The 26,565-nt window shown below is 45.9% G+C and overlaps 1 protein-coding gene across 1 annotated transcript in view; it reads right to left on the minus strand.

Moving 5' to 3' along the window:
• LOC109879799 (autophagy-related protein 2 homolog A) overlaps positions 1 to 26,565 on the minus strand; it is a 58,591-nt gene that overhangs the window by 23,530 nt on the left and 8,496 nt on the right. Inside the window, exons 14-26 of the mRNA XM_020471965.2 lie at positions 25,563 to 25,836; positions 25,402 to 25,474; positions 25,072 to 25,240; positions 18,865 to 19,007; positions 17,020 to 17,144; positions 16,632 to 16,786; positions 16,232 to 16,382; positions 15,871 to 16,055; positions 15,654 to 15,734; positions 15,423 to 15,529; positions 15,211 to 15,303; positions 11,489 to 11,559; positions 11,304 to 11,380 (exon numbers count right to left, since the gene is read on the minus strand). Coding sequence (XP_020327554.1) covers positions 11,304 to 11,380; positions 11,489 to 11,559; positions 15,211 to 15,303; positions 15,423 to 15,529; positions 15,654 to 15,734; positions 15,871 to 16,055; positions 16,232 to 16,382; positions 16,632 to 16,786; positions 17,020 to 17,144; positions 18,865 to 19,007; positions 25,072 to 25,240; positions 25,402 to 25,474; positions 25,563 to 25,836 — 1,704 coding nt within the window. The remainder of the gene's footprint in view (positions 1 to 11,303; positions 11,381 to 11,488; positions 11,560 to 15,210; positions 15,304 to 15,422; positions 15,530 to 15,653; positions 15,735 to 15,870; positions 16,056 to 16,231; positions 16,383 to 16,631; positions 16,787 to 17,019; positions 17,145 to 18,864; positions 19,008 to 25,071; positions 25,241 to 25,401; positions 25,475 to 25,562; positions 25,837 to 26,565) is intronic.

Here is a 26,565-nt window from a genome sequence, read left to right on the forward strand (position 1 = left end):
GATCAATGTGGAGCTACAGTAGGGAGAACAAGTATTTGATAACCTGCAAAATCAGCAGTGTTTCCTAATGTAATGTAGTCTGTCATTTTAAAATGCAAATTAATTACTTAAAAATCAAACAAATGTGATTTTCTGGATTTTTTATTTAGATTCCGTCTCTCACAGTTGAAGTCTACCTATGATAAAAAATTACAGACCTCTACATGCTTTGTAAGTAGGAAAACCTGCAAAATCGGCAGTGTATCAAATACTTGTTCTCCCCACTATACATGAAGACAGGGTAAAGTGACTAGGCATCAGGATAGAGATCTACATCAAATACCTTATTGTTATGTACATTGAGGCAGGATAAAGTGACTAGGCATCAGGATAGAGATCTACATCAAATACCTTATTGTTATGTACATTGAGGCAGGATAAAGTGACTAGGCATCAGGATAGAGATCTACATCAAATACCTTATTGTTATGTACATTGAGGCAGGATAAAGTGACTAGGCATCAGGATAGATAACAATAAGAGTAAGTTAAGAACAGAGCAGCACCAGCAAATGATGAGTGTAAAAAAGTGTGTGTGTGTAATATGTATGCATGTATGTATGTATGTATGTATGTATGTATGTATGTATGTATGTATGTATGTATGTATGTATGTATGTATGTATGTATGTATGTATGTATGTATGTATGTATGTATGTATGTATGTATGTATAGTAGAAGTCGGAAGTTTACATACACCTCAGCCAAATACATTTAAACTCAGTTTTTCACAATTCCTCACATTTAATCCTAGTCAAAATTCCCTGTCTTAGGTAAGTTAGGATCACCACTTTATTTTAAGAATGTGGAATGTCAGAATAATAGCAGAGAGAATTATTTCTTTCAGCTTTCATTTCTTTCATCACGTTCCCAGTGGGTCAGAAGCTTACATACACTCAATTGCTCCCAAGGATGAACCAATATTTTATCTGAGGTCTTGGCTGATTTCACCATGTCAAGAAAAGAGGCACTGAGTTTGAAGGTAGGCCTTCAAATACAAAAATACATCCACAGGTACACCTCCAATTGGCTGAAATGATGTCAATTAGCCTGTCAGAATCTTCTAAAGCCATGACATCATTTTCTGGAATTTTCCAAGCTGTTTAAAAGGCACAGTCAACTTAGTGTATCTAAACTTCTGACCCACTGCAATTGTGATACAGTGAGTTATAAGTGAAATAATCAGTCTGTAAACAATTGTTAGAAAAATTACTTATGTCATGCACAAAGTAGATGTCCTAAACGACTTGCCAAAACTATAGTTTGTTAACGAGACATTTGGAGAGTGGTTGAAAAACTACTTTTAATGACGCCAACCTAAGTGTATGTAAACTTCCGACTTCAACTGTATGTGTATTTGTGTTGTATCAGATGGCAGGGAGCTTGGCCCCAGTGATGTACTGAGCTGTCCGCATCACCCTCTGTAGCTCTTTGCAGTCAAGGGCGGTGCATTTTCCATACCAAGCGGTGATGGAGCCAGTCAAGATGCTCTTGATAGTGCAGCTGTAGAACCTTTTGAGAATCCGAGTACCCACCCCAAATCCTTTTCAGCCTCCAGAGGGGGATGAGGCACTGCAGTGTCGTGGAGAGGTTCTTAGTGATGTGGACGCCAAGGAACTTAAGCTCTTGACCTGCTCCACAACAGCCCTGTCGATGTGGTTCTCCCCCCTTTTTCCTGTAGTCCACGTTCAGCTCCTTGGTCTTGCTGACGTCGAGGGAGGTTTTGTTGTCCCAGCACCAAACTGCAAAGTCTCTGACCTCCTCCCTGTAGGCTGTATCATCGCCATCGCTGATCAGGCCTAGTACCTTTGTGTTGTTAGCAAACTTGATGGTGTTGGAGTTCTACGTAGCCACACAGTCATGGGTGAACAGGGAGTACAGAAGGGGACTAAATACACACCCCTGAGGGGCCTCCGTGTTGAGGGTCAGCGTGGCAGAGGTGTTGTTGCCTACCCTCACCACCTGGGGTTGGCCCATCGGGAAGTCCAGGATCCAGTTGCAGAGGGAGGGGTTCAGTTCCAGGATCCCTAGCTTGGTGATGAGCTTGGAGGGGACTATAGGTGTTGAATGCTGAGCTGTAGTCTATGAACAGGATTCTCACAGTTACTTCCCCTCTTGTCAAGGTGTGAGAGGGCAGTGTGAAGTGCAATTGAGATTGCATCATCTGAGGATCTGTTGGGGCAGTATGCGAATTGGAGTGGGTCTAGGGCAGGCCTGGGCAATTATTTTCCATGGAGGGCCACAATCATATTACAGGATTATACATCATATGTATGACTATGTTGACAGATATATCTACTGTAAATCACATCCAGATATGCTACTTAAAAAATATATAATTTAACATGCACAGAAATAAATCACATCCATGTTCTCCTTTTGGTAGGTATTTTCATTATTAAATATGCAATGAGCTACATTGAAGGAAAAGTACACTGTGCATTCACCACCACGGACAGAACTCTTGTTAACGGGTATGCACAAAAAGACAAGAAAGAGAGCTCAACATTATATTTAAACTACTCAGTCAGTGTGAGGAGTGAAGTCTGATTGACATTGACTAGAGCAGTGAAAGTATAGTCTGATGTCGCTATGCGCAGGATTGCTGAGAGTTGAGAGTCAGTAAGAGATGATCTGTGCCTTGACTTATATTTCATCACTGAAAATGTCTGTTCACATACATGGGTTGAACCAAACATCTTCTGAACATAACTCCTAATCTTGGGAAGTTTTGTTCATCGAGAGATGCATAGAACCTCGGCAGTGACATTGTTTTGAGTAGTTCTCCAAGCATCAGACTGAAGATCGAGAAGCTCGAGTTGCAGGTGAGTGGGAGCGTTATCCACATTGAAGGTGAAAGGAGAGGAAACCAACAGCATGTCATTTTCCAACACTTTGAAATCCTTAAAACGACGAGAAAACTCACCGTTCAAAGCACGCAGCAGTGATGTATACCTCTCCCACTGGTCATCTGATAGGGAACAGACTAGTAGTGATGTATACTTCTCCCACTGGTCATCTGATAGGGAACAGACTAGTAGTGATGTATACTTCTCCCACTGGTCATCTGATAGGGAACAGACTAGTAGTGATGTATACTTCTCCCACTGGTCATCTGATAGGGAACAGACTAGTAGTGATGTATACTTCTCCCGCTGGTCATCTGATAGGGAACAGACTAGTAGTGATGTATACTTCTCCCACTGGTCATCTGATAGGGAACAGACTAGTAGTGATGTATACTTCTCCCACTGGTCATCTGATAGGGAACAGACTAGTAGTGATGTATACCTCTCCCACTGGTCATCTGATAGGGAACAGACTAGTAGTGATGTATACTTCTCCCTCTGGTCATCTGATAGGGAACAGACTAGTAGTGATGTATACTTCTCCCTCTGGTCATCTGATAGGGAACAGACTAGTAGTGATGTATACTTCTCCCTCTGGTCATCTGATAGGGAACAGACTAGTAGTGATGTATACTTCTCCCGCTGGTCATCTGATAGGGAACAGACTAGTAGTGATGTATACTTCTCCCGCTGGTCATCTGATAGGGAACAGACTAGTAGTGATGTATACTTCTCCCTCTGGTCATCTGATAGGGAACAGACTAGTAGTGATGTATACTTCTCCCGCTGGTCATCTGATAGGGAACAGACTAGTAGTGATGTATACTTCTCCCGCTGGTCATCTGATAGGGAACAGACTAGTAGTGATGTATACTTCTCCATCTGGTCATCTGATAGGGAACAGACTAGTAGTGATGTATACTTCTCCCACTGGTCATCTGATAGGGAACAGACTAGTAGTGATGTATACTTCTCCATCTGGTCATCTGATAGGGAACAGACTAGTAGTGATGTATACTTCTCCCTCTGGTCATCTGATAGGGAACAGACTAGTAGTGATGTATACTTCTCCCGCTGGTCATCTGATAGGGAACAGACTAGTAGTGATGTATACTTCTCCATCTGGTCATCTGATAGGGAACAGACTAGTAGTGATGTATACTTCTCCCACTGGTCATCTGATAGGGAACAGACTAGTAGTGATGTATACTTCTCCCTCTGGTCATCTGATAGGGAACAGACTAGTAGTGATGTATACTTCTCCCGCTGGTCATCTGATAGGGAACAGACTAGTAGTGATGTATACTTCTCCCACTGGTCATCTGATAGGGAACAGACTAGTAGTGATGTATACTTCTCCCTCTGGTCATCTGATAGGGAACAGACTAGTAGTGATGTATACTTCTCCCGCTGGTCATCTGATAGGGAACAGACTAGTAGTGATGTATACTTCTCCCTCTGGTCATCTGATAGGGAACAGACTAGTAGTGATGTATACTTCTCCCACTGGTCATCTGATAGGGAACAGACTAGTAGTGATGTATACTTCTCCCACTGGTCATCTGATAGGGAACAGACTAGTAGTGATGTATACTTCTCCCACTGGTCATCTGATAGGGAACAGACTAGTAGTGATGTATACTTCTCCCGCTGGTCATCTGATAGGGAACAGACTAGTAGTGATGTATACTTCTCCCACAGGTCATCTGATAGGGAACAGACTAGTAGTGATGTATACTTCTCCCACTGGTCATCTGATAGGGAACAGACTAGTAGTGATGTATACCTCTCCCACTGGTCATCTGATAGGGAACAGACTAGTAGTGATGTATACTTCTCCCTCTGGTCATCTGATAGGGAACAGACTAGTAGTGATGTATACTTCTCCCTCTGGTCATCTGATAGGGAACAGACTAGTAGTGATGTATACTTCTCCCTCTGGTCATCTGATAGGGAACAGACTAGTAGTGATGTATACTTCTCCCGCTGGTCATCTGATAGGGAACAGACTAGTAGTGATGTATACTTCTCCCGCTGGTCATCTGATAGGGAACAGACTAGTAGTGATGTATACTTCTCCCGCTGGTCATCTGATAGGGAACAGACTAGTAGTGATGTATACTTCTCCCGCTGGTCATCTGATAGGGAACAGACTAGTAGTGATGTATACTTCTCCCACTGGTCATCTGATAGGGAACAGACTAGTAGTGATGTATACTTCTCCCACTGGTCATCTGATAGGGAACAGACTAGTAGTGATGTATACTTCTCCCACTGGTCATCTGATAGGGAACAGACTAGTAGTGATGTATACTTCTCCCGCTGGTCATCTGATAGGGAACAGACTAGTAGTGATGTATACTTCTCCCACTGGTCATCTGATAGGGAACAGACTAGTAGTGATGTATACTTCTCCCGCTGGTCATCTGATAGGGAACAGACTAGTAGTGATGTATACTTCTCCATCTGGTCATCTGATAGGGAACAGACTAGTAGTGATGTATACTTCTCCCACTGGTCATCTGATAGGGAACAGACTAGTAGTGATGTATACTTCTCCCGCTGGTCATCTGATAGGGAACAGACTAGTAGTGATGTATACTTCTCCCACTGGTCATCTGATAGGGAACAGACTAGTAGTGATGTATACTTCTCCCTCTGGTCATCTGATAGGGAACAGACTAGTAGTGATGTATACTTCTCCCTCTGGTCATCTGATAGGGAACAGACTAGTAGTGATGTATACTTCTCCCGCTGGTCATCTGATAGGGAACAGACTAGTAGTGATGTATACTTCTCCCACTGGTCATCTGATAGGGAACAGACTAGTAGTGATGTATACTTCTCCCACTGGTCATCTGATAGGGAACAGACTAGTAGTGATGTATACTTCTCCCACTGGTCATCTGATAGGGAACAGACTAGTAGTGATGTATACTTCTCCCACTGGTCATCTGATAGGGAACAGACTAGTAGTGATGTATACTTCTCCCTCTGGTCATCTGATAGGGAACAGACTAGTAGTGATGTATACTTCTCCCACAGGTCATCTGATAGGGAACAGACTAGTAGTGATGTATACTTCTCCCACTGGTCATCTGATAGGGAACAGACTAGTAGTGATGTATACTTCTCCCGCTGGTCATCTGATAGGGAACAGACTAGTAGTGATGTATACTTCTCCCGCTGGTCATCTGATAGGGAACAGACTAGTAGTGATGTATACTTCTCCCTCTGGTCATCTGATAGGGAACAGACTAGTAGTGATGTATACTTCTCCCGCTGGTCATCTGATAGGGAACAGACTAGTAGTGATGTATACTTCTCCCGCTGGTCATCTGATAGGGAACAGACTAGTAGTGATGTATACTTCTCCCTCTGGTCATCTGATAGGGAACAGACTAGTAGTGATGTATACTTCTCCCGCTGGTCATCTGATAGGGAACAGACTAGTAGTGATGTATACTTCTCCCGCTGGTCATCTGATAGGGAACAGACTAGTAGTGATGTATACTTCTCCCGCTGGTCATCTGATAGGGAACAGACTAGTAGTGATGTATACTTCTCCCGCTGGTCATCTGATAGGGAACAGACTAGTAGTGATGTATACTTCTCCCTCTGGTCATCTGATAGGGAACAGACTAGTAGTGATGTATACTTCTCCCGCTGGTCATCTGATAGGGAACAGACTAGTAGTGATGTATACTTCTCCCTCTGGTCATCTGATAGGGAACAGACTAGTAGTGATGTATACTTCTCCCGCTGGTCATCTGATAGGGAACAGACTAGTAGTGATGTATACTTCTCCCGCTGGTCATCTGATAGGGAACAGACTAGTAGTGATGTATACTTCTCCCTCTGGTCATCTGATAGGGAACAGACTAGTAGTGATGTATACTTCTCCCGCTGGTCATCTGATAGGGAACAGACTAGTAGTGATGTATACTTCTCCCACTGGTCATCTGATAGGGAACAGACTAGTAGTGATGTATACTTCTCCCTCTGGTCATCTGATAGGGAACAGACTAGTAGTGATGTATACTTCTCCCGCTGGTCATCTGATAGGGAACAGACTAGTAGTGATGTATACTTCTCCCTCTGGTCATCTGATAGGGAACAGACTAGTAGTGATGTATACTTCTCCCACTGGTCATCTGATAGGGAACAGACTAGTAGTGATGTATACTTCTCCCACTGGTCATCTGATAGGGAACAGACTAGTAGTGATGTATACTTCTCCCACTGGTCATCTGATAGGGAACAGACTAGTAGTGATGTATACTTCTCCCGCTGGTCATCTGATAGGGAACAGACTAGTAGTGATGTATACTTCTCCCACAGGTCATCTGATAGGGAACAGACTAGTAGTGATGTATACTTCTCCCACTGGTCATCTGATAGGGAACAGACTAGTAGTGATGTATACCTCTCCCACTGGTCATCTGATAGGGAACAGACTAGTAGTGATGTATACTTCTCCCTCTGGTCATCTGATAGGGAACAGACTAGTAGTGATGTATACTTCTCCCTCTGGTCATCTGATAGGGAACAGACTAGTAGTGATGTATACTTCTCCGGCTGGTCATCTGATAGGGAACAGACTAGTAGTGATGTATACTTCTCCCGCTGGTCATCTGATAGGGAACAGACTAGTAGTGATGTATACTTCTCCCTCTGGTCATCTGATAGGGAACAGACTAGTAGTGATGTATACTTCTCCCGCTGGTCATCTGATAGGGAACAGACTAGTAGTGATGTATACTTCTCCCGCTGGTCATCTGATAGGGAACAGACTAGTAGTGATGTATACTTCTCCCACTGGTCATCTGATAGGGAACAGACTAGTAGTGATGTATACTTCTCCCACTGGTCATCTGATAGGGAACAGACTAGTAGTGATGTATACTTCTCCCACTGGTCATCTGATAGGGAACAGACTAGTAGTGATGTATACTTCTCCCGCTGGTCATCTGATAGGGAACAGACTAGTAGTGATGTATACTTCTCCCACTGGTCATCTGATAGGGAACAGACTAGTAGTGTCGGAAGGTGGGTGAGATTGTTGGCTTCTACTTGGCAGGCCAGGAGGAGTCATTTTCCCTTGGAGGCTTTGACAAGGCTGTACATTTGATGTGCAAAAAAGGCCCTTCCCTTGTAGTTTGGAATTCAGTTAATTCATGAGGGCCATGATGTCCACAGCGAAGGAAAAATCAGCCAACCATTCTTTATCTTGCAGTTCATTTTCAAAAACTCAGCAATCTCCGACAGGTCCCACACCCTTTTAAGCACCTTCGCCATCTCATGTTTGTGTTGTAGGGGAGATCTGCATGACCCGACTCGGTCTCACTGTTAGAAGAGACAAACTGCCTGTGGTTTAAAGATTTCTCTTATGAAGTTTACCACTTTAGTGACTGTATCCACAACATGGCTCATTTTCAGAACACATTTACAGAGAACCTGCTCATGAATAATGCAATGCAGGAAAATAATTTTCTGATCCTGGTTCAGCTCATCTACTTGATATTGTATCCTTTTCAAAACGACAATGTTTTTTCCTGTCGAGTTTGGGCACCCATCAGTGGTCACACTGGATAACTTTTCAAAACTCAGTCCCAGCTTTGCCACACACTTATTAACCTCCTCCAATCTTCCCCTGTGGTTGTGCTCTTCATTGACTGCACTGAAGCCAGCTCCTCTGTAATTTCAAAGTCTGAGGTTATGTCTCGTAAGAATATCAACAACTACACCACTGCTCTCATCCAGGGCCAAGGCCGGGTGCCCGCAGGCTGACTCCTTGGTGCAGCTGGCTTCAGAGTTAAGTGGGCGGGTGTTAAGAAGCGCGGTTTGGCTGGTCATGTTTGAGGATGCATAACTCGACCTTCGCCTTTCCCGAGACCGTTGGGGACTTGCAGCGATGAGACAAGATTGGAATTGGATCGCAATTGGATATCACAAGAAAGGAGTTAAATTATTATTTTTTAAATAAAAAATGGATCTAAATAAATCTCCATGAATCACTTGCCAGCTGGTCTGCTCATGCTTTGACAACGCAACCTCGTATTCCATCTTGCCCGGCAGCGAGACCCAGTGTTGTATTCCTCGAAGCGAGCAAGTAGCCTAGTGGTTAGAGCGTTGGCCCAGTAACCGAAAGGTTGCTGGATTGAATCCCCGAGCTGACAAGGTAAAAATCTGTCATTCTGAACAAGGCAGTTTACCCACTGTTCCCCGGTAGGCCGTGATCGTAAATAAGAATTTGTTCTTATCTGACTTGCCTAGTTAAATAAAGGTTCAATCAAAAATAAAAATCACAGGACATCTCATGGGTGGGTTTGCCTTTGTAATCCGTTATTGTCTGCAAGCCCTGCCACATTCGACGAGCATCAGATCCGGTGTAATCGGGTTCCACCTTCCTCCTACTGTATATTTAATGGCCTCATACAGCTCATTGCACCTGTAAATAGCCCATCCAACTACCTCATCCGCATATTGTTATTATTTTTTTCTCCTTTGCACCCCAGTATCTCTACTTGCACATCTTCTGCACATCCATCACACCAGTGTTTAATTGCTCAATTGTAATTACTTCGCCACTACGGCCTATTAATTGCCTTTCCTCACGGCCTATTAATTGCCTTACCTCCCTAATATTACCTCATTTGCACACCCTGTATTTTTCTATTGTGTTATTGACTGTCCGTTTGTTTAATCCATGTGTAACTCTGTTGTTTGCATCGCAGTAGTAGTATATTAATTTATTTTTTTACCACTTTTATCCCTCCAATTTCGTGGTATCCATCGCTGCAACTCCCGCACAGACTCGGGTGGGGAGAAGGTCGAGAGTCATGCGTCCTCCGAAACACAACCCAACCGCACTGCTTCTTGACACAACACACATCCAACCCGGAAGCCAGCCGCACCAATGTGTTGGAGGAAACACCGTACATCTGGCAACCTGGTCAGCGTGCACTGCACCCGGCCCGCCATAGGAGTCGCTAGTGCACGATGAGACAAGGATATCCCTGCCAGCCGAAACGTCCCTAACACGGAACAAGCTGGGCCAATTGTGCGTTGGCCCATGGACCTCCCGGTCGCAGCCGGCTGTGACAGAGCCTGGACTCGAACGCAGAATCTCTGGTGGCACAGCTAGCACTGCGATGCAGTGCCTTAGACCACTGCGCCACCCAGGAGGCCCTGTATTCCATAGTTTTTGGTTTGGATACGTTCTTATAGTCACGGTGGGGACGACATCGTCTTTGCACTTATTGATGTAGCCTGTGACTGTTGTTGTAAACTCCTCAATGCTATCCAATCATTTCTATATTGAGCGCATCACTGATATCACTGGAATGGAGTCATGGTCAGATTTACCAAAGGGATGACGAGGGAGGGTCATGTATGCATTTCTCTGGGTAGAATAAAAGTGGTCTGGAGTTTTAGCGCCCCTAGTGGCACAGGAGACGTTGGTAGAAGCGAAGTAGGACGGTTTTAATTCTAAAGTCTCCGCCCACCAGAATTGCTGCCTCTGGGTGAACGGTTTCTTGTTTGTTTATGGCCCCATAAAGTTTGTTGAGGGCCAGAGTGGTGTTTGCTTGGGGCATGATGTCGACAGCCGTGGTAATTACGAATGAGAACTCTCTTGGTAGATAAAAGGGTCTGCAGCTTACCATGAGGTATTCTATATCAAGTGAACAAAAGTTAGAGATTTCCTTCCCACTGGAAGCAGTACACAAGTTGTTATTTATGGAGAAAGGCACCGTCCGATCCTTCCGCTGCATGGAGAATCCACAGAGTACTACGTGCATTGCGTCATCATCCAGCTACGTTTCAGTAAGACATAATATTGCAGCTTTTCAAGTCTCTGACAGGAGAATCTCTGCTCTGACAGGAAACTCTCTGCTCTGACAGGAAACTCTCTGCTCTGACAGGAAACTCTCAAAAAAAAGCTCATACGTCTTATTCTCGAGTGACTGGACATTTGCCAATAGAATGGAGGGGAGCGCCATTCGGTTCTCTCTTCACCTTAATTTCACCAGGACTCCTGCATTGTTTTGGTGGCTCATGGAACAGGGTCTGGTATGAACAGCTGTGGTAGTTGAAGTTGTATTTGAAGTCGAAATCGAGGTTACTAACTGATGTCCACAAGCATTTCGGTACACCCGCAAGAACATCTGCTAAATATGTGTATGTAAATATTAACATTTGATATGTGATAGTATGAACTTTTAGTACAAAAAAAGATAAACAAAATAAAACAAATTAGCAAAGTTTGGTTAGAACTCGTAAGATGTCACCCTTCTCCGTCCAGCGTCATCTCACCGGCGAGGAGAAGAGGTAAGAACTAAAGAGGCCGTAGATTTGAGTTCAAACACACCGACAGATGTGTAATCACATAAAATTGTCAGGCTAAGAACTTACCAGTTTCCCTATATCACTGCCTTTCCATGTGGTGATGGCCAGCTCTAGCAGATCAATATCCAGAACACACACATAGTCTGAGGAGAGAAAGAGCGAGAGAGAGAAAGAGAGAGCATTAGAACTGCAAACACACTCAGATGTAGATGTACACATGCACACACGGTACAGTTAATTATGCGTCATACCTCGTCTCAGGTCCACTACGTCACTTTCACACTTATCAGAGAGAAACAAGGCAGAATCATCCAGGATAAACCTGAGGAGGAAATACCATCACAAACTTCAATAGCCAACTATTAGGTTATTCCTAACCCCCCCCCCCCCCCCCTGCAATTCTACACATTTCTAATCAAACATTATTTTGTCACATGCGCTAAGTACTGTGAAATGCTTACTTACAAGCCCTTAACCAACAATGCAGTTCAAGAAAGAGTTTAGAAAATATTTACTAAGTAAAAAATGAAATAAAAAGTAACACAATAAAATAACGAGGCTATATACGGGGGTACCGGTACCGAGTCAATGTGCAGGGGTACAGGTCAGTCGAGGTCATTTGTACATGTAGGTAGGAGTAAAGTGACTTTGCATAGATAATAACCAGCGAGTAGCAGCAGTGTAATGTAAATAGTCCGGGTAGCCATTTGATTAGCTGTTCAGGAGACTTATGGCTTGGGAGTGGCTGTTGTTAAGGAGCTTTTTGGACCTAGAATTGACGCTCTGTTAACGCTTGCCGTGCGGTAGCAAAGAGAACAGTCTATGACTTGGGTAACTGGAGTCTTTGACAATATTTTGGGCCTTCCTCTGACACCACCTTGTATATAGGTCCTGTGCTTGGCCCCAGTGATGTACTGGGCCGTATGCACTACCCTCAGTAACGCCTTACGGTCAGATGCCGAGCAGTTGCCATACCAGGTGATGCAACCTGTCAGATGCTCTCGATGGTGCAGCTGTAGACCTTTGAGGACCTGGGGACCCATGCCAAATATATATTTTTCTCCTGAGGGGGCAAATGTGTTGTCGTGCCGTCTTCATGACTGTCTTGGTGTTTGGACCACGAACTTGAAACTCTTGACCTGCCCCACTACAGCCCCGTCGATGTGAATGAGGGCATGTTCGGCCCTCCTTTTCCTGTAGTCCACGATCAGCTCCTTTGACTTGCTCAAGTTGAGGGAGAGGTTGTTCTCCTGGCACCACACTGCCAGGTCTTTGACCTCCTCCCTATAGGCCGTCTCATCATTGTCAGTGATCAGGATTACCACTGTTGTGTCGTCAGCAAACAAACATGGTGTTGGAATTGTGCTTGGCCACGCAGTCGTGGGTAAACAGGGTGTACAGGAGGGAACTAAGCACACACTCCTGAGAGGACCCCGTGTTGAGGATCAGCGCACGCAGATGTCTTGTTGCCTACCCTTACCACCTGGGGGCGGCCCATCAAGAAGTCCAGGATCCAGTTGCAGAGGGAGGAGTTTACCTTAGTTTTCTTGGGCACAGGGACTATGGTGGTCTGCTTGAAACATGTAGGTATTACAGACTTGGTCAGGGAGAGGTTGAAAATGTCAGTGAAGACACTTACTAATTGGTCCGCGCACGTCTGAGTACACGTCCTGGTACTCCGTCTGGCCCCGCAGCCTTGTGAATGTTAACCTGTTTAAAAAGTCTTGCTCACATCGGCTACGGAGAGCGTGATCACACAGTCATCCGGAACAGCTGATGCTCTCATGAATGCTTCAGTGTTGCTTGCCTCGAAGCGAGCATAAAAAGTAATTTAGCTTGTCTGGTAGGCTTGCGTCACTGGGCAACACTGGGCCTTACCACATCAGGCGAGCATCAGAGCCAGTGTAGTAGGATTCAATCTTAGTCCTGTATTGACGCTATGCCTGTTTGATGGTTCGTCTTAGGGCATCGCGAGATTTCTTATAAGCATCCGGATTAGTGTCTCAGTCATTGAAAGCGGCAGCTCTAGCCTTTAATTTGTTGTGGATGTTGCCTGTAACCCATTAATTCTGGTTGGTATATGTACGTATGATCACTGTCGATGCACTTATTGATGAAGCCAGTGACTGAGGTGGTATACTCAATGCCATTGGATGAATCCCGGAACATATTAAAACAGTCCTGTAGCGTAGCATCTGTCATCTGACAACGTCCGTATTGAGCGAGTCACTGGTACTTCCTGCTTTAGTTTTTGCTTGTAAGCAGGAATCAGGAGGATAGAATTATGGTCATATTTTCCTAATGGAGGGTGAGGGAGAGCTTTGTTTGCGGAGTAAAGATGGTCAAGAGTTTTTTTCCCCCTCTGGCTACACGTGACATGCTGGTAGAAATGAGGTAAAACTAATATAAGTTTGCCTGCATTAACCTGTTGCGACTCTAGGGGCAGTATTTTCATTTTTGGAAGAAAAACATTCCTGTTTTAAACGGGATATTTTGTCAGGACAAGATGCTAGAATATGCATATAATTGACAGCTTTGGATAGAAAACACCAACGTTTCCAAACCTGTAAAGATATTGTCTGTGAGTATAACAGAACTGATGTTGCAGGCGAAAGCCTGAGAAAAATCCAATCCGGAAGTGCCCCATATTTTGAAAGTTCCAATAAGTCCCTATTGAGCTGTGAATGTGCCATCAACCAGCTTACGCTTTCTACGTATTCCCCAAGGTGTCTACAGCATTGTGACGTAGTTTTACGCATTTATGTTGAAGAATACCCGTAGGGGGCTACATTGCGCAAGTGGTCACATGATGCTCCCGGAGAAAACCTTGCGTAAAGTACAGAGGTAGCCATTATTCCAATCGGTCCTACTGAAAAACCAATTGTCCCGGTGGATATATTATCGAATAGATATTTGAAAAACACCTTGAGAATTGATTCTAAACAACGTTTGCCATGTTTCTGTCGATATTATGGAGCTAATTTGGAATATTTTTCAGCGTTGTCATGACCGCAATTTCCGGTCGATTTCTCAGCCAAACGTGAATAACAAACGGAGCTATTTCGCCTACAAAAATAATATTTGGGGAAAAAAAATGAACTTTGGCTATCTACCTGGGAGTCTCGTGAGTGAAAACATCCGAAGTTCATCAAAGGTAAACGATTTAATTTGATTGCTTTTCTGATTTTCGTGACAAGGTTGCCTGCTGCTAGCAGGGCATAATGCTATGCTAGGCTATCGATAAACTTACACAAATGCTTGTCTAGCTTTGGCTGTAAAGCATATTTTGAAAATGACAGGGTGATTGACAGGGTGATTAACAAAAGACTAAGCTGTGTTCCAATATATTTCACTTGTGATTTTCATGAATAGGAATATTTATGTCCGTTGCGTTATGCTAATTCGTGTCAGATGATGACAACGGTCCCGTTCACGGGATGGGGTGTCACTAAAGGTTTAAAGTCCCCGGCCACTAGGAGCACCGCTTCTGGATGACCATTTTCTTGTGTGCTTATGGCTCTAAACACCTTGTTGAGTGCGGTCTTAGTGCCAGCATCGGTTTGTGGTGGTAAATAGACAGATAGGAAAACTTTGGATAAAGTCTTGGTAGATGGCGTGGTCTACAGCTTTTCATCAAGTACTCTACCTCAGGCTAGCAATACCATTTTTGCTACTAACTGATGATCAATGGGTCCCAACCCGATCAGTAATTCAAGCATGCTTACTCCAAGTTTAGATAACTGGCTGCTAGACTAACTGATGGCCTAATTAAGTGACTGCTGATGCACAACCAAATTTCGAAATTGCGCCTTGTGTATTCTATTATTCTAACTCTCAACAGTAGGTTGAGACCCCGACTGAGTTCCAAAAAAATAGATTATTTATTTTAATTGGGCTTACAAAAAGGGGGGCCACCAGTTGGCCATTAATGAACTAAAGGAATAACATATTTTGAGGTTCACTGTTACTGTACCTGAGGTGAAAGGTGGCAGTGTCTACTATGATGTTACTGGAGAGAGAGAAGGATTCTGCTGTGAACAACACCCTCAATGGAAGATACAGGGGCCTGAAAGACAGAGAGAGACAAAGGGGAGAGAAGGGAGAAGTTAAAAATAATTATGTTAATAATGTATTATCTTCCTTTGTCCACATACGTAAATCTGGTGTGTGTGAGTGTGTGTGTACCTGTAGTCCACGACGCAGGTAGCCAGGTGTGTGTGTAGGACGGTAATAACTACAGGAGATGTGTAGCCCAGGATCGGGTCATCAATGACATCCAAAAAATCAACCAGCTGTCATGAAGAAAAACAGACTAATCAACAAGACTCACGAACCAAACACACACCCAAACAGTCAAATCATGTTAGGTGCCTGAAGAAGCATCTCAGATTTAGTATTTATTAGGATCCCCCATACCTGTTCGTGCCAGCTGTGATTGATCTGTGCCATGCGATGTCGCATAGTGGCACCATGGAGACGAAGGGCAACCAGAAACTCCTGTAAAACACACAAAACAGAGAATTAAGTTAATGATATTTCTTAAGCTTTCTTCATCATAAGCACAGCTAACCTACAAGCACAATCAAAAGGTGATATTTCATTCAAAGAATAATTGAGAAGATATGCGTGTTACCTTGACATTCTTCTGAGGGTCCAGGGTGATTTTGATGGCTGTGGATAACATCTGGACCTCAGTCTCCCTGCCACTCACACTGCTCAGCCCCACCTCTGTGGGGTAAATGGTAAGGTCTAGATGTCCTGGGGGAGTGAAGCTGGGCATTTCCAACCGCCCGGGGACAGGAGAGTCCTTCACTACAGCTGTGAGAGGTAGGAAAAGGGTTAGTGGCCAGAAAGGAAAGGGCTGTCAGTCATTTAGAAGAGATTAGCTCATGACTAAAATCTACATGACAACACATGGATTATCACACTACGACACATGATTAGGTAGGTACTACCAGACCTAAAGCCTGATATCACACGGTCATTCCATTCACCTTTGTGGTAGAGATCCACCCTCCTGCTCTCCAGGCACAGGAAGCTGAGATGGGGGTTGTTCTGATGCTGCACCACACTGAACATCTTCCCCCCTTCCAGGTCCAATAGGAGCTCACCATGACACCGGTCCTCCGGACTTCCCGTCTCTCCCTGTAGGAGAGGAGAAACAGAAAACGATGTATTTAAGCAAGTGTCTTCTTTAGAAGCGTCATAGGATATATACATTCAATCATTCAATTTTTGTCATTCAAATTCCAAGCTATTGAATTCAAATTACATTTATGTTTGCTCTAATATCGCTCATTATGTAAGGTCCAGTTTGAACCAGGATCCAAAATCTCTCCAGTCTCTATCCCTAGTTAACCATTGTAAGATGTAGCTGGTTCATCAATGGCTCACCTTGCTGTCCGTCAATGCTTGGAGGCGGCCCTTTCCAATGACAATGGTGAGAGAGAGCAGGCTGAGGGTGTGGTTAGGGCGGGGCTCTGACTGACTGCGTCTGGTTGATTCACCGGCTGTGTAGAACTGAGCATCTTCCTCCTCGGAATCCGAGTCTGAGAGACCAGAAACGTCAGTTATAGAACTGCTGAGCAACAACACATTTCAGATGGTCTGCAGGTGTGCCGACTAAAGAGATGCTCAACTCATACTACTTGGCAAGCCATCTTAAATCAGAGATTTAAATAAACTAAAGATGTCAACAAGTTGCTACCCAGGGATTACCCAATTCTGAATGAGTGTCTGACCAGTCTGAAGTGGTTTACAAGTCTCAGTATGGGGGTCTCACCTAGTCTGAAGGCAGACTTGCAAAGCTGGAAGTTGTCATCGTCTTGGCGACGGTGTAGGGGGCTGTGGTCGCTCTTAGAACCTAAGGGGGGAGGGGCTTCCCACATTAACAGGTCATTATTGATCCTACAGGGATGGAGAGAGGAGGACAGAGGGAAAGGACAGAAAAAGAGAATGAGAGATTGTAAAATGTTCACATTGACTCGTTAGTCATTTAGCAGACCACTCTTCTCCAGAGATATTTACAGTAGTGAGTGCATACAGTGGAAGTAGGAAGTTTACATACTCCTTAGCCAAATACATTTAAACTCAGTTTTTCACAATTCCTGACACTTAATCCTAGTAAAAAAAATACCTATCTTAGGTCAGTTAGGATCACCACTTTATTTTAAGAATGTGAAATGTCAGACTAATAGCAGAGAGAATTAATTATTTCAGCTTTTATTTCTTTACATTCCCAGTGGGTCAGAAGTTCATACACTCAATTAGTATTTGGTAGCATTGCCTTTAAATTGTTTAACTTGGGTCAAACGTTCTTGGTAGCCTTCTACAAGCTTCCCACAATAAGTTGGGTGAATTTTGGCCCATTCCTCCTGACAGAGCTGGTGTAACTGAGACAGGCTTGTAAGGCCTCCTTGCTCGCACACACTTTTTCAGTTCTGCCAAAATACCTAGACCTTGTTGTCCTTAAGCCATTTTGACACAACTTTGGAAGTATGCTTGGGGTCATTGTCCATTTGGAAGACCCATTTGCAACCAAACTTTTAACTTCCTGGCTGATGTCTTGAGATGTTGCTTCAATATATCCACATCATTTTACTCCCTCATACGCCATCTATTTTGTGAAGTGCACCAGTCCCTCCTGCAGCAAAGCACCCCCACAACGTGATGCTGCCACCTCTGTGCTTCACGGTTGGGATGGTGTTCTTCGGCTTGCAAGCCTGCCCCTTTTTCATCCAAACATAACGATGGTCATTATGGCCAAACAGTTCTATTTTTGTTTCATCAGACCAAAGTACAATCTTTGTCCCCATGTGCAGTTGCAAACCGTAGTCTGGCTTGTTTATGGCAGTTTTGGAGCAGTGGCTTCTTCCTTGCTGAGCGGCCTTTCAGGTTATGTCAATATATGACTCGTTTTACTGTGCATATAGATACTTTTGTACCCGTTTCCTCCAGCATCTTCACAGGGTCCTTTGCTGTTGTTCTGGGATTGATTTGAACTTTCCCCACCAAAGTACATTCACCTCTAGGAGACTGAATGCGTCTCCTTCCTGAGCGGTATGACGGCTGCGTGGTCCCATGGTGGTTATACTTGCGTACTATTGTTTGTGCAGATGAACGTGGTACCTTCAGGCGTTTGGAAATTTCTCCCAAGGATGAACCAGACTTTTTTTCTGAGGTCTTGGCTTATTTCTTTTGATTTTCCCATGATGTAAAGCAAAGAGGCACTGAGATTGAAGGTAGGCCTTTAAATACATCCACAGGTACACTCAAATTATGTCAATTAGCCTATCAGAAGCTTCTATAGCCATGACATCATTTTCTGGAATTTTCCAAGCTGTTTAAAGGCACAGTCAACTTACTGCATGTAAACTTCTGACCCACTGTAATTGTGATGTAGTGAATTATAATCTGTAAAGAATTGGTGGAAAAATGACTTGTCATGCATAAAGTAGATGTCCTAACCGACTTGCCAAAATTATAGTTTGTTAACAAGAAATTTGTGGAGTGGTTGAAAAACAAGTTTTAATGACTCCAATCTAAGTGTATGTAGACTTCCGACTTCAACTGTACATTGATTTTTTTGTACAAATAAGCAAACTAGCAGAAAAAGAGACCCACAGACCTGTTGTAGATGCTCTGGAAGGCCTGTTTGCTGGGCAGGAAGATGTAGGCCAGGGGCAGAAAGACATCTACTACACACTGACACTGAGAAACACACTGAGACTGGAACTGTTGCATCCCCTCTGGGTCTGCTGGGATTACCATCTGAGAGGGGGGGCAATGAAAGTAGACAGAAGGATGAAGAGGAGAGGGAGAATGAGAAAAGATTAGACTGCAACTTTTGGAAAATGGGTCAAATAAAAACCCAGTATCTTCAGGAAGTGTGAGATTATGTGAGAGAGCGGGATGGTCAGGTGATTGAGTGAGAGCGGGATGGTCAGGCAAGGAATAATTAACTACATCATCTCCACCACTCAACCAGTATTCTAAAAGAGCACAGACACAAGGGACAACAGACACACCGGTCTCTGCATTGCAAATGAGCTGAAGGCAGTCATCAATGACCTTGGACCACAGAAGGTATTTGCACTGGTGACAGACAATGCTGCGAACATGAAGGCTGCTTGGTCTAAAGTGGAGGAGTCCTACCCTCACATCACACCCATTGGCTGTGCTGCTCATGCAATGGATACACTCTACAAGAGAGCCAAGGAAATGGTTAGGTATGTGAAGGGCCATCAAGTTACAGCAGAAATCTACCTCACCAAAGTGAGAAGAATAAGAGCACCACATTGAAGCTGCCCAGCAACACCCATCGGGATGGTGTTGTCATGTTTGACAATCTCCTGGAGGGGAATGAGTCTCTCCAAGAAATGGCCATATCACAGTCTGCCGATATGGACATCGCCATCAAGAGGATCCTCCTGGATGATGCATTTTGGGAGAGAGTGGTAAGCAGCCTGAAACTCCCGAAACCTATAGCAGTGGCCATTGGGGCGGCAGGGTAGCCTAGTGGTTAGTGTTGGACTAGTAACTGAAAGGTTGCAAGATCGAATCCTCGAGCTGACACGGTAAAAATCGGTTGTTCTGCCCCTGAACAAGGCAGTTAACCCAGTGTTCCTAGGCCATAATTGAAAATAAGAATTTGTTCTTAACTGACTTGCCTAGTTAATTAAAGGTTTTAAAAAAAAAAAATGTTTTGCCATCCTGTCTGATGTTCAGACTCTGCTTGAAGATGTGAGAAGAAATCTGTACTGCCCTGCCCACATCACTGTTGCTCCAAGTAGAGGAAACTGCAGTTCTGAAATACATCAAAAAGCGTGAAGACTTCTGCCTGAAGCCCATACATGCCACAGTGTACATGTTGGACCCCAAGTATGCTGGCAAGAACATCCTGTCTGGTGCACAGATCAACAAGGCCTATGGTGTCATCACTACCATGTCTCGCCACCTTGGCCTGGATGAGGGCAAGGTTCTTGGCAGTCTGGCGAAGTACACATTCAAGCAAGGGCCTTGGGATGGAGATGCAATATGGCAGTCGTGCCAACATATCTCATCAGCCATCTGGTGGAAGGGACTTTGTGGATCTGAGGCTCTTTCCCTTGTTGCCTTCATCATCCTCCAAATCCCACCAACATCAGCCACCTCAGAGGAAAACCGGTCCTTGTTTGGGAACACACACAGACACACACATATACACACACACACGCATCAGGCTGACCAATACAAGGGTTGAAAAATTGGTGGACATATGGGCAAACTTGAGGCTTTTTGAGCCTGACAACGAGCCATCCTCAACAGGGTTGGAAAGGGACTTTTTGAGCCTGACAACGAGCCATCCTCAACAGGGTTGGAAAGGGACTTTTTGAGCCTGACAACGAGCCATCCTCAACAGGGTTGGAAAGGGACCTTTTGAGCCTGAAAACGAGCCATCCTCAACAGGGTTGGAAAGGGAATTTTGGAGCCTGAAAACGAGCCATCCTCAACAGGGTTGGAAAGGGACTTTTTGAGCCTGAAAACGAGCCATCCTCAACAGGGTTGGAAAGGGAATTTTGGAGCCTGAAAACGAGCCATCCTCAACAGGGTTGGAAAGGGACTTTTTGAGCCTGAAAACGAGCCATCCTCAACAGGGTTGGAAAGGGACTTTTTGAGCCTGAAAACGAGCCATCCTCAACAGGGTTGGAAAGGGACTTTTGGAGCCTGAAAACGAGCCATCCTCAACAGGGTTGGAAAGGGACTTTTTGAGAGATGCGATGGATCACTGGGGATTGTTCAATATTCCTTTTAGTTGCTCATTTAATTCAAAGTTCAATTTGTAACTTAAATATTTAAAAAATATATATATTGGAAGGATAATCATTTGCAATTATGTCTACTTATGATAAGGTAAAAGGTTTATGTTTCTGTCTCCATATGGTATGGTAAATATATCCAATGCAAAAAACATCTACATTTAAATGGTAGTCATATTAATTCCCATATATTCCCGTTAATTCCCACAGAAAGTTTCCATCTCTGAATATTCCCCAAAATGTGCAACCCTAGGGGTGGTATACAGAAGATAGCCCTATTTGGTAAAAGACCAAGTCCATATTATGGCAACAACAGCTCAAATAAGCAAAGAGAAACAACAGTCCATCGTTACTTTAAGACATGAAGGTCAGTCAATTCAGGAAAATCTCAAGAACTTTGAAAGTTTCTTCAAGTGCAGTTGCAAAAAACATCAAGAGCCACAGAAAAGGAAGACCTAGAGTTACCTCTTCTGCAGAGGATAAGTTCATTAGAGTTAACCTCACCTCAGATTACAGCTCAAATAAATGTAGCAACAAACACAACTGTTCAGAGGAGACTGCGTGAATCAGGCCTTCATGGTCCAATTGCTGCAAAGAAACCACTACTAAAGGACACCAATAATAAGAAGAAACTTGCTTGGGCCAAGAAACATGAGCAATGGATTTTAGACTGATGGAAATCTGTCCTTTGGTCTGAGTCCAAATGTGCGATTTTTGGTTCCAACCGCCATGTCTTTGTGAGATGCAGAGTAGGTGAACGGATGATCTCTGCATGTGTGGTTCCCACTGTGAAGCATTGAGGTGGTGGTGTGTGGGGGCTTTGCTTGTGACACTGTCTGTGATTTATTTAAGAATTCAAGACACACTTAACCAGCATGGCTACCACAGCATTCTGCAGTGATACACTATCCCATCTGGTTTGCACTTAGGTTTTGCACTTATCATTTGTTTTTCAACAGGACAATGACCCAACACACCTCCAGGCTGTGTAAGGGCTATTTGACCAAGAAGGAGAGTGATGAAGTGCGGCATCAGATGACCTGGCCTCCACAATCACCCAACCTCAACCCAATTGAGATGGTTTGGGATGGGTTGGACCACAGAGTGAAGGAAAAGCAGCCAACATGTCTTCAGCACGTGGGAACTCCTTCTAGACTGTTGGAAAAGCGTTCCAGGTGAAGCTGGTTGAGCGAATGCCAAGTTTGCAAAGCTGTCAAGGCAAAGGGTGGCTACTTTGAAGAATCTAAAATATATTTTGATAACTACATTATTCCATATTTCCATACATGTTTATATGATGATTCCATATATGATTCCATATTTGTTATTTCATAATGTTGATGTCTTCACTATTATTTTACAACTAAAAATAAAGAAAACCCTTGAATGAGTAGGTGTGTCCAAACATTTGACTGGTACTGTTACGTGTGTGTGTGTGTGTGTGTGTGTGTGTGTGTGTGTGTGTGTGTGTGCGTGCGCATGTCTCTTCACAGACACTGCTGTTCCATAAGGTGTATTTATATCCGTTTCTAAAAATATGATTCTACTGCTTATATCAGTTACCTGATGTGGAATAGTTGTGGAAAAGTTCAATGTAGCCATGGCTCTATGTAGTACTGTGAAGAGACCTTTGTTGGCATTTCTTGTGGGGTATGCATGAGTGTCCGAGCTGTGTGCTAGTAGTTTAAGCATACAGCTCGGTGCATTCAGCTTGTCAACACTTCTTACAAAAACAAGTATTTAAGCCATGAGAGATTTACATGCAATGGGATGGCCAGTTGTGAGAGAGGGATGGGCCAGTTGTGAGAGAGGGATGGCCAGTTGTGAGAGAGGGATGGCCAGTTGTGAGAGAGGGATGGCCAGTTGTGAGAGAGGGATGGGCCAGTTGTGAGAGAGGGATGGGCCAGTTGTGAGAGAGGGATGGGCCAGTTGCGAGAGAGGGATGGGCCAGTTGCGAGAGAGGGATGGGCCAGTTGCGAGAGAGGGATGGGCCAGTTGCGAGAGAGGGATGGGCCAGTTGCGAGAGAGGGATGGGCCAGTTGCGAGAGAGGGATGGGCCAGTTGCGAGAGAGGGATGGGCCAGTTGCGAGAGAGGGATGGGCCAGTTGCGAGAGAGGGATGGGCCAGTTGCGAGAGAGGGATGGGCCAGTTGCGAGAGAGGGATGGGCCAGTTGCGAGAGAGGGATGGGCCAGTTGCGAGAGAGGGATGGGCCAGTTGCGAGAGAGGGATGGGCCAGTTGCGAGAGAGGGATGGGCCAGTTGCGAGAGAGGGATGGGCCAGTTGCGAGAGAGGGATGGGCCAGTTGCGAGAGAGGGATGGGCCAGTTGCGAGAGAGGGATGGGCCAGTTGCGAGAGAGGGATGGGCCAGTTGCGAGAGAGGGATGGGCCAGTTGCGAGAGAGGGATGGGCCAGTTGCGAGAGAGGGATGGGCCAGTTGCGAGAGAGGGATGGGCCAGTTGCGAGAGAGGGATGGGCCAGTTGCGAGAGAGGGATGGGCCAGTTGCGAGAGAGGGATGGGCCAGTTGCGAGAGAGGGATGGGCCAGTTGCGAGAGAGGGATGGGCCAGTTGCGAGAGAGGGATGGGCCAGTTGCGAGAGAGGGATGGGCCAGTTGCGAGAGAGGGATGGGCCAGTTGCGAGAGAGGGATGGGCCAGTTGCGAGAGAGGGATGGGCCAGTTGCGAGAGAGGGATGGGCCAGTTGCGAGAGAGGGATGGGCCAGTTGCGAGAGAGGGATGGGCCAGTTGCGAGAGAGGGATGGGCCAGTTGCGAGAGAGGGATGGGCCAGTTGCGAGAGAGGGATGGGCCAGTTGCGAGAGAGGGATGGGCCAGTTGCGAGAGAGGGATGGGCCAGTTGCGAGAGAGGGATGGGCCAGTTGCGAGAGAGGGATGGGCCAGTTGCGAGAGAGGGATGGGCCAGTTGCGAGAGAGGGATGGGCCAGTTGCGAGAGAGGGATGGGCCAGTTGCGAGAGAGGGATGGGCCAGTTGCGAGAGAGGGATGGGCCAGTTGCGAGAGAGGGATGGGCCAGTTGCGAGAGAGGGATGGGCCAGTTGCGAGAGAGGGATGGGCCAGTTGCGAGAGAGGGATGGGCCAGTTGCGAGAGAGGGATGGGCCAGTTGCGAGAGAGGGATGGGCCAGTTGCGAGAGAGGGATGGGCCAGTTGCGAGAGAGGGATGGGCCAGTTGCGAGAGAGGGATGGGCCAGTTGCGAGAGAGGGATGGGCCAGTTGCGAGAGAGGGATTGGCCAGTTGCGAGAGAGGGATTGGCCAGTTGCGAGAGAGGGATTGGCCAGTTGCGAGAGAGGGATTGGCCAGTTGCGAGAGAGGGATTGGCCAGTTGCGAGAGAGGGATTGGCCAGTTGCGAGAGAGGGATTGGCCAGTTGCGAGAGAGGGATTGGCCAGTTGCGAGAGAGGGATTGGCCAGTTGCGAGAGAGGGATTGGCCAGTTGCGAGAGAGGGATTGGCCAGTTGCGAGAGAGGGATTGGCCAGTTGCGAGAGAGGGATTGGCCAGTTGCGAGAGAGGGATTGGCCAGTTGCGAGAGAGGGATTGGCCAGTTGCGAGAGAGGGATTGGCCAGTTGCGAGAGAGGGATTGGCCAGTTGCGAGAGAGGGATGGCCAGTTGCGAGAGAGGGATGGCCAGTTGCGAGAGAGGGATGGCCAGTTGCGAGAGAGGGATGGCCAGTTGCGAGAGAGGGATGGCCAGTTGCGAGAGAGGGATGGCCAGTTGCGAGAGAGGGATGGCCAGTTGCGAGAGAGGGATGGCCAGTTGCGAGAGAGGGATGGCCAGTTGCGAGAGAGGGATGGCCAGTTGCGAGAGAGGGATGGCCAGTTGCGAGAGAGGGATGGCCAGTTGCGAGAGAGGGATGGCCAGTTGCGAGAGAGGGATGGCCAGTTGCGAGAGAGGGATGGCCAGTTGCGAGAGAGGGATGGCCAGTTGCGAGAGAGGGATGGCCAGTTGCGAGAGAGGGATGGCCAGTTGTGAGAGAGGGATGGCCAGTTGTGAGAGAGGTGTTTGTGATGGGATGGTGCGGTACCTCCTCAGTCTCGAACATGGTGCGGTTGGAGGAGAAGGGAGAGCTGGTCTTCTCTCGGAGTTCACAGGGGTTCTCAAACGACATGGACCCCAGGTCCCTCATCAGACCCACCCCTACCCCCCCTAACGCTGACCCTAGACCCTCTCCTCCACTCACACGCACTGACAATCTGGAAAGAGGGAGGGAGGTAGACAAAGAAAGACAGGGAGATGTATACTATACAGCTGTGGAATTGGTGTACAGTAGGTTTTTGATGAAAGACATTCAATTCAAGTGACACAGCAAGTGAAACAAACTCTCCTAAAACAAATGTTCCAGAAACACACTCACTTGGCCATGGAGTCTTGACTTTTCTTGACTCTGATACAGGGGAAGGAGCCTCCCTCCCAGCCCTCATACGTTCCTGAGAGAGACAATGAACAAACAATTGCTCAAAATGTGACCGTTACTGTGTGTGTATGTATATTCGACTGTGTGTGTGTGTTCCTCACCGTGCATGTCACTGAAGCTGGCCTCCAATAGCTGTGTGAGGGAGCTGTGGGAGGGGTCAGGGGGTGCATGGTGATCTGGCTGGAGGTCAAGGCCCTCCTGGGAGCAGATATACAGGTCACACAGCTCCAGTACCAGGGTCTCCTGCCGCATGGCTCTCTGGGAAGGCGGGCATCGGAAGGGGAGCGGCCGGAGGTCTGGGATGGGGAAGCGGAGCTTAAGGATGGCGTGGGGCGAGAGGAGGGAGAGAGAGGAGTGCAGCTCACTGCTCTGGGTCTGAGAGAGGGATGGGAGAAGAGTTGGAGGAAAAAGAGGGGAGAATATTCAAATAAAAAATCTAAACAAATAAAACCTGCAATTTAACTTCAATTGTGAGGCAAAAAATCCTTATCAACCATTATCAAACTGCTCATCTTAGTGGCTAGTGGCTTTCTGACGGGTCCTCTTAGTGGCTAGTGGCTTTCTGACGGGTCCTCTTAGTGGCTAGTGGCTTTCTGACGGGTCCTCTTAGTGGCTGGTGGCTTTCTGACGGGTCCTCTTAGTGGCTGGTGGCTTGCTAAGTGTTTACCTGCGTGTGGACGGGTCCTCTTAGTGGCTGGTGGCTTGCTAAGTGTTTACCTGTGTGTGGACGGGTCCTCTTAGTGGCTGGTGGCTTGCTAAGTGTTTCCCTGTGTGTGGACGGGTCCTCTTAGTGGCTGGTGGCCTGCTAAGTGTTTACCTGTGTGTGGACGGGTCCTCTTAGTGGCTAGTGGCTTTCTGACGGGTCCTCTTAATGGCTGGTGGCTTGCTAAGTGTTTACCTGTGTGTGGACGGGTCCTCTTAGTGGCTGGTGGCTTGCTAAGTGTTTACCTGTGTGTGGACGGGTCCTCTTAGTGGCTGGTGGCTTGCTAAGTGTTTCCCTGTGTGTGGACGGGTCCTCTTAGTGGCTGGTGGCCTGCTAAGTGTTTACTTGTGTGTGGACGGGTCCTCTTAGTGGCTGGTGGCTTGCTAAGTGTTTCCCTGTGT

Source organism: Oncorhynchus kisutch, linkage group LG15 (genome assembly GCF_002021735.2).
Source record: "Oncorhynchus kisutch isolate 150728-3 linkage group LG15, Okis_V2, whole genome shotgun sequence".
Lineage (NCBI taxonomy): Eukaryota > Metazoa > Chordata > Actinopteri > Salmoniformes > Salmonidae > Oncorhynchus > Oncorhynchus kisutch.